General features: G+C 39.3%; 2 protein-coding genes across 4 annotated transcripts in view; one reads left to right on the top strand and one right to left on the bottom strand.

Annotated features, from left to right (window-relative positions):
* LOC308309863 (uncharacterized protein) overlaps window positions 1–5,345 on the top strand; it is a 19,901-nt gene extending 14,556 nt beyond the window's left edge. Inside the window, exon 2 of the mRNA XM_080755805.1 lies at window positions 907–5,345. Coding sequence (XP_080611931.1) covers window positions 907–2,828 — 1,922 coding nt within the window. The 3' untranslated portion in view covers window positions 2,829–5,345. The remainder of the gene's footprint in view (window positions 1–906) is intronic.
* Window positions 5,346–6,161: 816 nt separating this feature from the next.
* Window positions 6,162–15,977, bottom strand: part of LOC308310199 (KN motif and ankyrin repeat domain-containing protein 1-like) — a 39,475-nt gene continuing 29,659 nt past the window's right edge. For all 3 annotated transcript variants that reach the window (XM_080756389.1, XM_080756390.1, XM_080756388.1), the window contains one exon: window positions 6,162–8,195. In XM_080756389.1, the coding sequence (XP_080612515.1) occupies window positions 8,130–8,195 (66 nt within the window). In that variant the 3' untranslated portion in view covers window positions 6,162–8,129. The remainder of the gene's footprint in view (window positions 8,196–15,977) is intronic.

Here is a 15,977-nt window from a genome sequence, read left to right on the forward strand (position 1 = left end):
ACTTTGTACACTCTCAGAGTTACAGAAGGGTCCATTTGGTTCCAAACTATCCTTTAGCTGGGGACCCCCTGGAATTCCCTGAAAGACCCCTGGGGTCCCCGGATCCCACTTTAAGGAACCACTGAATTGCAGTATATAGAATACCTTCTTGGGGTCATCCCTATGTTCCACATTTTCTATGTTCCCCGGGTTCTACGTTCCCCAGGTTCTATGTTCCCCAGGTTCTATGTTCCCCAGGTTCTATGTTCCCCAGGTTCTATGTTCCCCAGGTTCTATGTTCCCCAGGTTCTATGTTCCCCAGGTTCTATGTTCCCCAGGTTCTATGTTCCACAGGTTCTATGTTCCCCAGGTTCTATGTTCCCCCGGTTCTATGTTCCCCAGGTTCTATGTTCCCCAGGTTCTATGTTCCCCAGGTTCTATGTTCCCCAGGTTCTATGTTCCACAGGTTCTATGTTCCCCAGGTTCTATGTTCCCCGGGTTCTATGTCCCCCCGGTTCTATGTTCCCCAGGTTCTATGTTCCCCAGGTTCTACGTTCCCCAGGTTCTATGTTCCACAGGTTCTAGGTTCCACAGGCCTATGGAACTGCCACGCAGCTACCAAAAAGAATATGCCTGAATTCATTTCAGGCCACGCCTCCCTCAAGTCTCTGCATTTCCTTGCTCTGACTGAAACCTGGATCACCCCAGATAACACTGCAACTCCCGCCGCCCTCTCTGTTTCACACAAGTTCACCCACACCCCTCGCCAAACAGGTACAGGGGGTGGTACAGGGCTACTAACATCCCCCAAATGGAATTTCCGTGTCTTAAATCTCTCTCACCTTTCTCTGTCCACATGTGAATTTCATGCTATCTCAATATCACAGCCAGTCCCCCTCATCCTCATTGTGCTCTATCGCCCTCCAGGAACTCTCGGGAACTTCCTGGAAGAACTAGACTCTCTGATGAGCTCGTTTCCGGAAGATGGCACCCCTCTGATTCTACTGGGTGACTTCAACCTTCCTACCGCAGAGAAGTATCTTCCCGTTACATCCCTTCTGGCCTCATTTGACCTCTCCCTATCTCCCTCCCCTCCCACTCACAAGGCTGGTAATGTTTTGGACCTTGTGTTCTCCAGAGCCTGCTCTCCCTCCACACTCTCTGTTACCCCCTTAATTAGGTCTGACCACCACTTCATAACCTTCTCCCTCTCTCTCTCCACCCTCCCGCCTAAACCTGTTAACCCTCCGAACGTCACCTCCCGACGCAATCTCAAGTCCCTAAACCCCTCCTCCCTCTCATCCTCTATTCTCTCCTCTCTACCCTCCCTGGAGTCCTTCCTCTCCCTCTCACCTGACACTGCAACCTCATCCTTCCTCTCCTCTATCTCATCTGCATTCGACCAACACTGCCCGCTCTCATCCAGGCCAGCTCGCTCATGTCCACCGGCTCCCTGGCTATCTGAAACTCTCAGATCTGAACGAACACCTCTAAGGGCAGCCGAAAGAAAGTGGCACAAGACAAAGCTACCAGATGACCTTTCCCACTTTCACTCACTCCTCTCTGCCTTCGCCCTCTCACTAACCACTGCTAAAACCTCTTTCTACCACACCAAAATCCAATCCTGTACTTCTAACCCAAGGAAGCTCTTCTCCACTTTCTCCTCCCTCCTTAAACCCCCTCCCCCCACTCAACCTGCATCCCTCACTGCTGATGTTTTTGTCAACTACTTCGAGAAGAAGGTTGATGATATCAGCAGCTCCTTTCCTCCCCTCCCACATAAAGTGGCATCTGACTCAAACAACACTAACCCCAACATACCATGCATGTCCTCCTTCTCTCCTCTTTCCCCAGACGAGGTTCTACAACTAGTGACATCCTCTAGACCTACCACCTGTCCTCTTGACCCTGTCCCGTCTCCAATCTTCCAGACCATCGCACCTGATCTGCTCCCCTTCATCACCTCCATCATCAACACCTCAGTAACCTCAGGCTGCGTCCCATCTGTCCTCAAGTCAGCCAGAGTAACACCACTCCTCAAGAAACCAACTCTTGACCCCTCAGATGTCAAGAACTACAGACCGGTATCACTCCTTTCATTTATTTCTAAAACCATGGAACGTGTTGTCTCCAACCAGCTCTCTCTCCATCTCTCACAGCACAACCTGCTGGATCCCAACCAGTCCGGATTTAAGAAGGCCCACTCCACAGAAACTGCCCTGCTGGCAGTCACAGAAGCACTACATGCTGCCCAAGCTGCTTCCCACTCTGCAGTACTGATCCTCCTAGACCTATCGGCAGCATTTGACACAGTGAACCACCAGCTGCTCCTAGACACCCTAGCAGATCTAGGCATCGGTGGAACGGCACTAAAGTGGTTCTCTTCCTACCTCACCGACCGGACCTACCAGGTTTCCTGGAAAGGTCTGTTATCATCCCCCCGAACCCTCCAAACTGGGGTCCCACAGGGATCTGTACTTGGTCCCCTCCTTTTCTCACTGTACACTAAATCCCTTGGCACTATCAAGACTGAGCTTCTCTTCTTCCCAGCTAAGTCCTGCCCTATGCGGGAGCTAACTATCTCCGTAGACAACGCCCTGGTAACGTCTGTCCCAACAGCCAGGAATCTTGGTGTTGTCCTGGACAGTCAGCTCTCGTTCAAAACTCACATCACAGCTGTCACTCGATCCTGTAGGTTCACACTCTATAACATACGACGAATTAGACCGTTCCTCACCCAGGAATCAGCCCAGCTCCTAATCCAGACATTACAGTCTTGTCAAACCTTGACTACTGTAACTCCCTCCTTACTGGCCTACCAGCATGTGCACTTAAGCCTCTCCAGCTGATCCAAAATGCCGCAGCTCGCTTGGTCTTCAACCAGCCAAAATTCTCACATGTCTCCCCCCTGCTCCGTTCCCTCCCCTGGCTCCCGGTCGCTGCCCGCACAGAATACAAAACTCTGATGCTGGCATTCAAAGCAACCAAAGGTATGGCTCCCCCATATCTTGCCAGTATGATCGAACCCTACAAACCCTCCCGCTCACTCAGATCAGCCAACGCAGGGAAGCTGGAAGTAGCCTCACTAAAAACGCCGGGACAACACTCCACACGTCCCAAACTCTTCTCCCTTCTGGCTCCAAAACTGTGGAATGCACTTCCCATTGCAGTCAGAACTGCAGCATCACTCCCAATCTTCCGCCGTAGTCTGAAAACCCACCTTTTCAGACTCCATCATGGCCCATAGCACTTACCCCACCCCCTTAGATAGCAATTCTGTAGACTTAGATAGCATTTGATACAGACTTATAGCATGTTATGTAGACAGCATAAGTGCATTGTATGTGCTATTGTCATAGCACGTCATAGTACATATGTATAGCATAGTAGTATAGATGTATAGCTTATATGTATAGTTTCATTATAGATATTCCACTGTTACTTTCTTAGCTTACGCATGTTTCATGATAAATGTTTTTATGTGATGTATTCCCATGCTTTTTTGTTCTTGCTTAATGTAAATCGCTCTGGATTAAGAGCGTCTGCTAAATGCCTAAATTGTAAATTGTAAATTGTATGTTCCACAGGTTCTATGTTCCCCAGGTTCTATGTTCCCCAGGTTCTATGTTTGTCCCCCACTTACGTTAGGGTTATGTAAGTGAGGAACATAGAACCTTTTATTCAAAGGGGACTCGGGGCAAAATGTATTTAAAATTTACATTTTGCATGCAGTGCAGTGCCATTGCCGCTGGTGTTTGAAAAGGTTATCCGCGTGATTCAAGTTCAAATTCAAGTTACAATTCCTGCTCTTAACGAAAACAGGCCCAGAGGCCCTCTCAACTCGAGGTGACAGGCTGACAGCGATCTAATGTTATCTATATTTTAACACTTTCAATCTGGATACAATCCCCCTGGGGCTTTTTGTGTTATCCTTTTAGTACCTGCGATAACAATCTTTTTGAGGGACGCTAGCCCCTCCTCCAGCTTTGAGGGTTTGTGTAAACACAAACATTGAAGACAAAAGTGTGTAAACACAAACATTGACGACAAAAGTGAGGACGCAAATTGTGATTGGCCAGAATGAGATGATGTATGATGATAACAGCGCGCCTCACTTCACACGGGTGTGATTTTTAATAAAGGATTCAATCGATCAATCAATCAATCAATCAATTAAAACCATAGGCAAATGTTATTTTTTGTAGATAAAAAAATATCAGATTTACAAGCTCACAACATGTCACAATGTAATGGTGTTGTGAGCTTGCAGATTTACTTTCTTTTTGTTGCCGTTTTTTAAAAACGGGGCTTAAAGCGGTTAATCATTCTAGTGTGTATTGTTGAATGCAGTTTGGGTTGGTTGGTTGGTTCACCCCAGTGAGACGTTATTTTAGTTCCACTCCCCCCCCCCACCCCCACCCCAAAAAAAACAAAAAAACACTTTCAACTGCTGGCTGTTACCATAGCAACAGCAAATAGGGATGGTGGACCTCATATGACATTGTATTTTATTGCTGGTGCTCAGAAGCGACACAGGATTTACAGGGATACTCGATGCACAGGCTCCCACACACTGCACGTAAACACACTATGGCGCATATAGAACTGTACGTTGTCCTGTAAACCATTGGTTCCCAAAGTGAAGCAAAAGCATCCCGTCCGGGGATCCCCAGCTGGGGTTCTTGAGGGAGTTCCAGGGGGTCCCCAGCTAAATGATAGTTTGGGTATATGTAACTCTGAGAGTGTACAAATGGAACCCTAACAGGTCCATTTCGTTTCATTTGTACACTCTCACTCTCACTTAAATTGGGGTCCCAGAGATGGAAATGCCATCAAAAATGGGTGTCCACTGATAGCAAGACGTAGAATATTGTTAGGATGGAAATCCCCAAATTCCCCTTCTATAGCTATGTGGCTTAAGGATATTATGGGATTTTTAAAATTGGAAAAAATAAAGTTTACAATTAGAGGTTCAACAGAAAGGTTCTTTTCTAACTGGCAACCATTTATTACCTACTTTGAGAATCTGAGAGTACTTCCGACAGACTAATTGAATCGATACTATGTGTTTTTTTTGCTTTCTCATAATAATAGAACTGTGTATAGAGGGTGATGTATGACAACGTTCCGAACATAATCTTTTCCAACAACTTGTGACTATCTTTTGAATTTGAATAACCCAACTCATAATTGTATTTATTTTGTTTTATTTTATTTTATTTTATTTTTGTTATTTATATTGTTTTTGTTATCTGTACCTAAATTATTATTTTTGTATCCTACTGTTTATATCACATGTCTGTATGTATGTTTGTTTTTGTATGTCTGTACTCAATTATTAATGTTATGTCTTTATAATGTTGACGATAACTGGGGGGAGGGATGGGGTGAGGGAGAAAAAAAAAAAAAAAAAATGGTATGTTCAAACTGTACTAAATTGTTGATGCCTACTACCAATAAACCTATATTAAAAAAATAAATAAATGGGTGTCCGTAGACTATTGCATGTCAAACTGGGGGTCCTTGAAATTAAAATGGTTGAGAATCACTGCTGGAGGGCAGGCCCATAAAGATCTTCTCTTGTGGGGGTCGCTGGCATATATTTTCCGCAATTTCCGCAATTTCACGTGTTTTCCGCAATTTGCAATTTCCGCAATTTCCAAAATTTGCTATTTCTAATTTCCTCAATTTCCGCAATTTCCGCAATTTTCAATTTCCGCAATTTCACGTGTTTTCCGCAATTTTCAATTTCCGCAATTTCACGTGCTTTCCGCAATTTCCGCAATTTCCAAAATTTGCAATTTCCAAAATTTGCAATTTCCGCAATTTCCGCAATTTCACGTGTTTTCCGCAATTTGCAATTTCCGCAATTTCCGCAATTTCCAAAATTTGCTATTTCTAATTTCCTCAATTTCCGCAATTTCCGCAATTTGCAATTTCCGCAATTTTCAATTTCCGCAATTTCACGTGTTTTCCGCAATTTTCAATTTCCGCTATAGCCCATATCGTACGGCACACTATAGCACATTTGATTTAACTTCATCTTGCTTTTTTGCAGGAAATGTCATGCTATTGTCACATTTAGCCAAAGTTATTGTTTACACTTTTATTACTGTTACATTCCCCTTTTTAGGTCTAGGGGTATAAGAAGAGGATGCAACACGGCTGGCATGATAATTGTTATTTATTCACGTTATAAGGATAAGGTATCATAATAATAAACAATAAAGAGGTACAACTGGAATACAAACGAAAAGACAGGCTATATGGGGCAACTCAAAGAAACCATCAAAACTATCTAGCCCTATTCTAAAGTATCGCACAACACTCTTACCTAACTCTAACCAGTGAATGAAATGAAATGTACACAAAGTCAATCTACTTAAACTGTCTACGCTAACTACTGCCTAACAAAGATTTACAAAAAGTACGCACCCATACGCCGTAAGTATATATTATATATCTATATATATATATATATAATTATAATCAGTTGTATCTTTTAGCTCTGAACCACCAATGACCGAAATAAAGCTCAGGGGACCACACACAGGTTTAGCCCCTGGCCTATGCTTATTAAACAGATTTGACCTTGAGCGTTTTAACTAGCTCCTACACGGACAAAGTACTGCTCAGTATGAGGTGACTGAGAGCCAATGAGTGCATGTCACAGGTGCTGCTAAGTAGTCTTCACAGTCTATTCCTCCGAGCGCGGATTGGCTCCTGGTGACTAGGAGGTGGGCAGACAGCAAGGAGGTTGATGGTTCTTCTCCGCCTCCACGCCCCACAGCAGACCAGACCTGTGACTGAAAGTGTTGATCAGCACTCTGTACAATGCAACCCATTCATGATATATTATATATACATATATATACACATACAAACATAGCCACGTTATCATATGATATATATATATATATATATATATATATATATATATAAATATAATCATTACTTTATCATCTCATAACTATAAACATACTCCCCGATTATGTAACAATTACTTTTAAACATCACTCAGTGGAACTAATTTTGTCCCCGGTGTCCAGATTCACTGTAATTAAAGTATGTCTAATGTGATTATGAAAGACGTAACTATTTATTTATTTAAATTAGTTATGTCGCAGTTAAAAATATTTAAAAAATACATTATATACCAGTATATATTATAACATAACAATCTATTATATTGAATACAGAGTTAGTAGGCCTATCGGTAATTCTTTATAATGTTTAAAAACCAATCACTATTGTTCTCTATATATATTTTGACATAATTTACGAATGGTGGATTAAACAGTGCTGCTGTAGCTCACAAATCGAATCTTTTTTTCCTTTCCCCACTGGCCACTACAGTGTTTGATCACTGCAGCATAATACAAAACCTACTGTAGAAATAATGCAAAAAATGCTTTTTAGGACAAAGAATCATGCTGACTGGTACAGCCAATATATTATGTATAGGCTACCACTGTATATTCCTTTAGTGTTACACTCGGAATGTAGTCAGCAAAATGCGATATAGAAATTCACATCCTCTAATAATACTATATAGCAAGGGTCTTCATAATTTTTCAGGCATATAGATAGTTTGAGTTTCATAGACGCTTTTGACAGCACTATCAGCGTTGTGTAAATTCATGTTTACAATTAATATGCTGGATTCATGTTAACGTGTATGTTCACTTGATCAGACATCTAAACTTAAATCCTTATCTACACCAAACCTCTTTGCTGAAAATAGCCGATCTACAAGTTCACAACGCATCGTAGAGCGGTGCGTTGTGAGCTTGTGGGTCGACTATTTTCGGGCAAATGTTTCTCACAGAATAGGAGGATCTTATCACATACAGTACATCATCATGCATCATGTCATTCCGGCCAATCACAATTTACGTCCTCACTTTTGTCTTCACTGTTTGTGTTACGACAATGTTTGTGTTTACAATGAAAGCCTGGGTATCGAGGCTATGTTTACACAAACCCTCAAAGCTGGACATAGGAGGGGCTAGCGCCACTAAAAAAAAAAGAAGAAAAAAGAACAACGATTTGGCCCCCCCTGTTGAAGACCCATGCTATAGCCTATATAGTATGGTATTTGAGGTCATTATGGCAGCAATGTATGGTCACAAGGTTGTGGGATATGACTTCTATTCAACGAAGCTTCTTTCACCAGAGCATAAAGGGAGTGATCTGCCACTGGGACGGGCTGGTCCCTACAGGGAGAGAGAGGGAAACAGTCACATTAATATCATATTAATGTGACTTTTTGCATTATACATACTGTAAATCTCGGACAGAAAACTCAAAAATGTTCATTTTTTCAGGAAGAATGAAAAATATATTTCTTTCAGGAAATGAAGCTTATATATTTTAATGTGGTATTGTGACTTTATATAATTGTCAATTTACTCAATTACTGAGAGACTTAGAGATGGTGGAGTTATCTCAAAATCCCAAACCTGAAAAAATGGAGTACAGCAACGATATGTGATATAAATAAAAATATAAACAAACGTGCATGTAATCGTGTATACTTTAATATTTTATTTCCTCAATTTCCGCAATTCCGCAATTTGACAAAAACGATGGGTTATAGCCCATGTTTTTTGAAATTTTGAAAAAAAAAGTTAGCCTTGTTTCTCATCATTTTGGACCGTGGGCTATAGCCCATATCGTACGGCATACTATAGCGCGCAGTTTTTCATCATTTTTGAAGATTTGAAAAAAATGACGAAATGACAAAAACGATGGGTTATAGCCCATGTTTTTTGAAATTTTGAAAAAAAAAGTTAGCCTCGTTTCTCATCATTTTGGACCGTGGGCTATAGCCCATATCGTACGGCATACTATAGCGCGCAGTTTTTCATCATTTTTGAAGATTTGAAAAAAATGACAAAAACGATGGGTTATAGCCCATGTTTTTTGAAATTTTGAAAAAAAAAGTTAGCCTCGTTTCTCATCATTTTGGACCGTGGGCTATAGCCCATATCGTACGGCATACTATAGCGCGCAGTTTTTCATCATTTTTGAAGATTTGAAAAAAATGACGAAATGACAAAAACGATGGGTTATAGCCCATGTTTTTTGAAATTTTGAAAAAAAAAGTTAGCCTCGTTTCTCATCATTTTGGACCGTGGGCTATAGCCCATATCGTACGGCATACTATAGCGCGCAGTTTTTCATCATTTTTGAAGATTTGAAAAAAATGACGAAATGACAAAAACGATGGGTTATAGCCCATGTTTTTTGAAATTTTGAAAAAAAAAGTTAGCCTCGTTTCTCATCATTTTGGACCGTGGGCTATAGCCCATATCGTACGGCATACTATAGCGCGCAGTTTTTCATCATTTTTGAAGATTTGAAAAAAATGACGAAATGACAAAAACGATGGGTTATAGCCCATGTTTTTTTAAATTTTGAAAAAAAAAGTTAGCCTCGTTTCTCATCATTTTGGACCGTGGGCTATAGCCCATATCGTACGGCATACTATAGCGCGCAGTTTTTCATCATTTTTGAAGATTTGAAAAAAATGACGAAATGACAAAAACGATGGGTTATAGCCCATGTTTTTTGAAATTTTGAAAAAAAAAGTTAGCCTCGTTTCTCATCATTTTGGACCGTGGGCTATAGCCCATATCGTACGGCATACTATAGCGCGCAGTTTTTCATCATTTTTGAAGATTTGAAAAAAATGACGAAATGACAAAAACGATGGGTTATAGCCCATGTTTTTTGAAATTTTGAAAAAAAAAGTTAGCCTCGTTTCTCATCATTTTGGACCGTGGGCTATAGCCCATATCGTACGGCATACTATAGCGCGCAGTTTTTCATCATTTTTGAAGATTTGAAAAAAATGACGAAATGACAAAAACGATGGGTTATAGCCCATGTTTTTTGAAATTTTGAAAAAAAAAGTTAGCCTCGTTTCTCATCATTTTGGACCGTGGGCTATAGCCCATATCGTACGGCATACTATAGCGCGCAGTTTTTCATCATTTTTGAAGATTTGAAAAAAATGACGAAATGACAAAAACGATGGGTTATAGCCCATGTTTTTTGAAATTTTGAAAAAAAAAGTTAGCCTCGTTTCTCATCATTTTGGACCGTGGGCTATAGCCCATATCGTACGGCATACTATAGCGCGCAGTTTTTCATCATTTTTGAAGATTTGAAAAAAATGACGAAATGACAAAAACGATCGGTTATAGCCCATGTTTTTTGAAATTTTGAAAAATAAAGTTAGCCTCGTTTCTCATCATTTTGGACCGTGGGCTATAGCCCATATCGTACGGCATACTATAGCGCGCAGTTTTTCATCATTTTTGAAGATTTGAAAAAAATGACGAAATGACAAAAACGATGGGTTATAGCCCATGTTTTTTGAAATTTTGAAAAAAAAAGTTAGCCTCGTTTCTCATCATTTTGGACCGTGGGCTATAGCCCATATCGTACGGCATACTATAGCGCGCAGTTTTTCATCATTTTTGAAGATTTGAAAAAAATGACGAAATGACAAAAACGATGGGTTATAGCCCATGTTTTTTTAAATTTTGAAAAAAAAAGTTAGCCTCGTTTCTCATCATTTTGGACCGTGGGCTATAGCCCATATCGTACGGCATACTATAGCGCGCAGTTTTTCATCATTTTTGAAGATTTGAAAAAAATGACGAAATGACAAAAACGATGGGTTATAGCCCATGTTTTTTGAAATTTTGAAAAAAAAAGTTAGCCTCGTTTCTCATCATTTTGGACCGTGGGCTATAGCCCATATCGTACGGCATACTATAGCGCGCAGTTTTTCATCATTTTTGAAGATTTGAAAAAAATGACGAAATGACAAAAACGATGGGTTATAGCCCATGTTTTTTGAAATTTTGAAAAAAAAAGTTAGCGTCGTTTCTCATCATTTTGGACCGTGGGCTATAGCCCATATCGTACGGCATACTATAGCGCGCAGTTTTTCATCATTTTTGAAGATTTAAAAAAAATGACGAAATGACAAAAACGATGGGTTATAGCCCATGTTTTTTGAAATTTTGAAAAAAAAAGTTAGCCTCGTTTCTCATCATTTTGGACCGTGGGCTATAGCCCATATCGTACGGCATACTATAGCGCGCAGTTTTTCATCATTTTTGAAGATTTGAAAAAAATGACGAAATGACAAAAACGATGGGTTATAGCCCATGTTTTTTGAAATTTTGAAAAAAAAAGTTAGCCTCGTTTCTCATCATTTTGGACCGTGGGCTATAGCCCATATCGTACGGCATACTATAGCGCGCAGTTTTTCATCATTTTTGAAGATTTGAAAAAAATGACGAAATGACAAAAACGATGGGTTATAGCCCATGTTTTTTGAAATTTTGAAAAAAAAAGTTAGCCTCGTTTCTCATCATTTTGGACCGTGGGCTATAGCCCATATCGTACGGCATACTATAGCGCGCAGTTTTTCATCATTTTTGAAGATTTGAAAAAAATGACGAAATGACAAAAACGATGGGTTATAGCCCATGTTTTTTGAAGTTAGCCTCGTTTCTCATCATTTTGGACCGTGGGCTATAGCCCATATCGTACGGCATACTATAGCGCGCAGTTTTTCATCATTTTTGAAGATTAGAAAAAAATGACGAAATGACAAAAACGATGGGTTATAGCCCATGTTTTTTGAAATTTTGAAAAAAAAAGTTAGCCTCGTTTCTCATCATTTTGGACCGTGGGCTATAGCCCATATCGTACGGCATACTATAGCGCGCAGTTTTTCATCATTTTTGAAGATTTGAAAAAAATGACGAAATGACAAAAACGATGGGTTATAGCCCATGTTTTTTGAAAATTTGAAAAAAAAAGTTAGCCTCGTTTCTCATCATTTTGGACCGTGGGCTATAGCCCATATCGTACGGCATACTATAGCGCGCAGTTTTTCATCATTTTTGAAGATTTGAAAAAAATGACGAAATGACAAAAACGATGGGTTATAGCCCATGTTTTTTGAAAATTTGAAAAAAAAAGTTAGCCTCGTTTCTCATCATTTTGGACCGTGGGCTATAGCCCATATCGTACGGCATACTATAGCGCGCAGTTTTTCATCATTTTTGAAGATTTGAAAAAAATGACGAAATGACAAAAACGATGGGTTATAGCCCATGTTTTTTGAAATTTTGAAAAAAAAAGTTAGCCTCGTTTCTCATCATTTTGGACCGTGGGCTATAGCCCATATCGTACGGCATACTATAGCGCGCAGTTTTTCATCATTTTTGAAGATTTGAAAAAAATGACGAAATGACAAAAACGATGGGTTATAGCACATGTTTTTTGAAATTTTGAAAAAAAAAGTTAGCCTCGTTTCTCATCATTTTGGACCGTGGGCTATAGCCCATATCGTACGGCATACTATAGCGCGCAGTTTTTCATCATTTTTGAAGATTAGAAAAAAATGACGAAATGACAAAAACGATGGGTTATAGCCCATGTTTTTTGAAATTTTGAAAAAAAAAGTTAGCCTCGTTTCTCATCATTTTGGACCGTGGGCTATAGCCCATATCGTACGGCATACTATAGCGCGCAGTTTTTCATCATTTTTGAAGATTTGAAAAAAATGACGAAATGACAAAAACGATGGGTTATAGCCCATGTTTTTTGAAATTTTGAAAAAAAAAGTTAGCCTCGTTTCTCATCATTTTGGACCGTGGGCTATAGCCCATATCGTACGGCATACTATAGCGCGCAGTTTTTCATCATTTTTGAAGATTTGAAAAAAATGCCGAAATGACAAAAACGATGGGTTATAGCCCATGTTTTTTGAAAATTTGAAAAAAAAAGTTAGCCTCGTTTCTCATCATTTTGGACCGTGGGCTATAGCCCATATCGTACGGCATACTATAGCGCGCAGTTTTTCATCATTTTTGAAGATTTGAAAAAAATGACGAAATGACAAAAACGATGGGTTATAGCCCATGTTTTTTGAAAATTTGAAAAAAAAAGTTAGCCTCGTTTCTCATCATTTTGGACCGTGGGCTATAGCCCATATCGTACGGCATACTATAGCGCGCAGTTTTTCATCATTTTTGAAGATTTGAAAAAAATGACGAAATGACAAAAACGATGGGTTATAGCCCATGTTTTTTGAAATTTTGAAAAAAAAAGTTAGCCTCGTTTCTCATCATTTTGGACCGTGGGCTATAGCCCATATCGTACGGCATACTATAGCGCGCAGTTTTTCATCATTTTTGAAGATTTGAAAAAAATGACGAAATGACAAAAACGATGGGTTATAGCACATGTTTTTTGAAATTTTGAAAAAAAAAGTTAGCCTCGTTTCTCATCATTTTGGACCGTGGGCTATAGCCCATATCGTACGGCATACTATAGCGCGCAGTTTTTCATCATTTTTGAAGATTAGAAAAAAATGACGAAATGACAAAAACGATGGGTTATAGCCCATGTTTTTTGAAATTTTGAAAAAAAAAGTTAGCCTCGTTTCTCATCATTTTGGACCGTGGGCTATAGCCCATATCGTACGGCATACTATAGCGCGCAGTTTTTCATCATTTTTGAAGATTTGAAAAAAATGACGAAATGACAAAAACGATGGGTTATAGCCCATGTTTTTTGAAAATTTGAAAAAAAAAGTTAGCCTCGTTTCTCATCATTTTGGACCGTGGGCTATAGCCCATATCGTACGGCATACTATAGCGCGCAGTTTTTCATCATTTTTGAAGATTTGAAAAAAATGACGAAATGACAAAAACGATGGGTTATAGCCCATGTTTTTTGAAATTTTGAAAAAAAAAGTTAGCCTCGTTTCTCATCATTTTGGACCGTGGGCTATAGCCCATATCGTACGGCATACTATAGCGCGCAGTTTTTCATCATTTTTGAAGATTTGAAAAAAATGACGAAATGACAAAAACGATGGGTTATAGCACATGTTTTTTGAAATTTTGAAAAAAAAAGTTAGCCTCGTTTCTCATCATTTTGGACCGTGGGCTATAGCCCATATCGTACGGCATACTATAGCGCGCAGTTTTTCATCATTTTTGAAGATTAGAAAAAAATGACGAAATGACAAAAACGATGGGTTATAGCCCATGTTTTTTGAAATTTTGAAAAAAAAAGTTAGCCTCGTTTCTCATCATTTTGGACCGTGGGCTATAGCCCATATCGTACGGCATACTATAGCGCGCAGTTTTTCATCATTTTTGAAGATTTGAAAAAAATGACGAAATGACAAAAACGATGGGTTATAGCCCATGTTTTTTGAAAATTTGAAAAAAAAAGTTAGCCTCGTTTCTCATCATTTTGGACCGTGGGCTATAGCCCATATCGTACGGCATACTATAGCGCGCAGTTTTTCATCATTTTTGAAGATTTGAAAAAAATGACGAAATGACAAAAACGATGGGTTATAGCCCATGTTTTTTGAAAATTTGAAAAAAAAAGTTAGCCTCGTTTCTCATCATTTTGGACCGTGGGCTATAGCCCATATCGTACGGCATACTATAGCGCGCAGTTTTTCATCATTTTTGAAGATTTGAAAAAAATGACGAAATGACAAAAACGATGGGTTATAGCCCATGTTTTTTGAAATTTTGAAAAAAAAAGTTAGCCTCGTTTCTCATCATTTTGGACCGTGGGCTATAGCCCATATCGTACGGCATACTATAGCGCGCAGTTTTTCATCATTTTTGAAGATTTGAAAAAAATGACGAAATGACAAAAACGATGGGTTATAGCCCATGTTTTTTGAAATTTTGAAAAAAAAAGTTAGCCTCGTTTCTCATCATTTTGGACCGTGGGCTATAGCCCATATCGTACGGCATACTATAGCGCGCAGTTTTTCATCATTTTTGAAGATTTGAAAAAAATGACGAAATGACAAAAACGATGGGTTATAGCCCATGTTTTTTGAAATTTTGAAAAAAAAAGTTAGCCTCGTTTCTCATCATTTTGGACCGTGGGCTATAGCCCATATCGTACGGCATACTATAGCGCGCAGTTTTTCATAATTTTTGAAGATTTGAAAAAAATGACGAAAGGACAAAAACGATGGGTTATAGCCCATGTTTTTTGAAATTTTGGAAAAAAAAGTTAGCCTCGTTTCTCATCATTTTGGACCGTGGGCTATAGCCCATATCGTACGGCATACTATAGCGCGCAGTTTTTCATCATTTTTGAAGATTTGAAAAAAATGACGAAATGACAAAAACGATGGGTTATAGCCCATGTTTTTTGAAATTTTGAAAAAAAAAGTTAGCCTCGTTTCTCATCATTTTGGACCGTGGGCTATAGCCCATATCGTACGGCATACTATAGCGCGCAGTTTTTCATCATTTTTGAAGATTTGAAAAAAATGACGAAATGACAAAAACGATGGGTTATAGCCCATGTTTTTTGAAATTTTGAAAAAAAAAGTTAGCCTCGTTTCTCATCATTTTGGACCGTGGGCTATAGCCCATATCGTACGGCATACTATAGCGCGCAGTTTTTCATCATTTTTGAAGATTTGAAAAAAATGACGAAATGACAAAAACGATGGGTTATAGCCCATGTTTTTTGAAATTTTGAAAAAAAAAGTTAGCCTCGTTTCTCATCATTTTGGACCGTGGGCTATAGCCCATATCGTACGGCATACTATAGCGCGCAGTTTTTCATCATTTTTGAAGATTTGAAAAAAATGACGAAAGGACAAAAACGATGGGTTATAGCCCATGTTTTTTGAAATTTTGAAAAAAAAAGTTAGCCTCGTTTCTCATCATTTTGGACCGTGGGCTATAGCCCATATCGTACGGCATACTATAGCGCGCAGTTTTTCATCATTTTTGAAGATTTGAAAAAAATGACGAAATGACAAAAACGATGGGTTATAGCCCATGTTTTTTGAAAATTTGAAAAAAAAAGTTAGCCTCGTTTCTCATCATTTTGGACCGTGGGCTATAGCCCATATCGTACGGCATACTATAGCGCGCAGTTTTTCATCATTTTTGAAGATTTGAAAAAAA

Source organism: Protomyctophum bolini (assembly GCF_963924005.1).
Source record: "Protomyctophum bolini genome assembly, chromosome: 22".
Lineage (NCBI taxonomy): Eukaryota > Metazoa > Chordata > Actinopteri > Myctophiformes > Myctophidae > Protomyctophum > Protomyctophum bolini.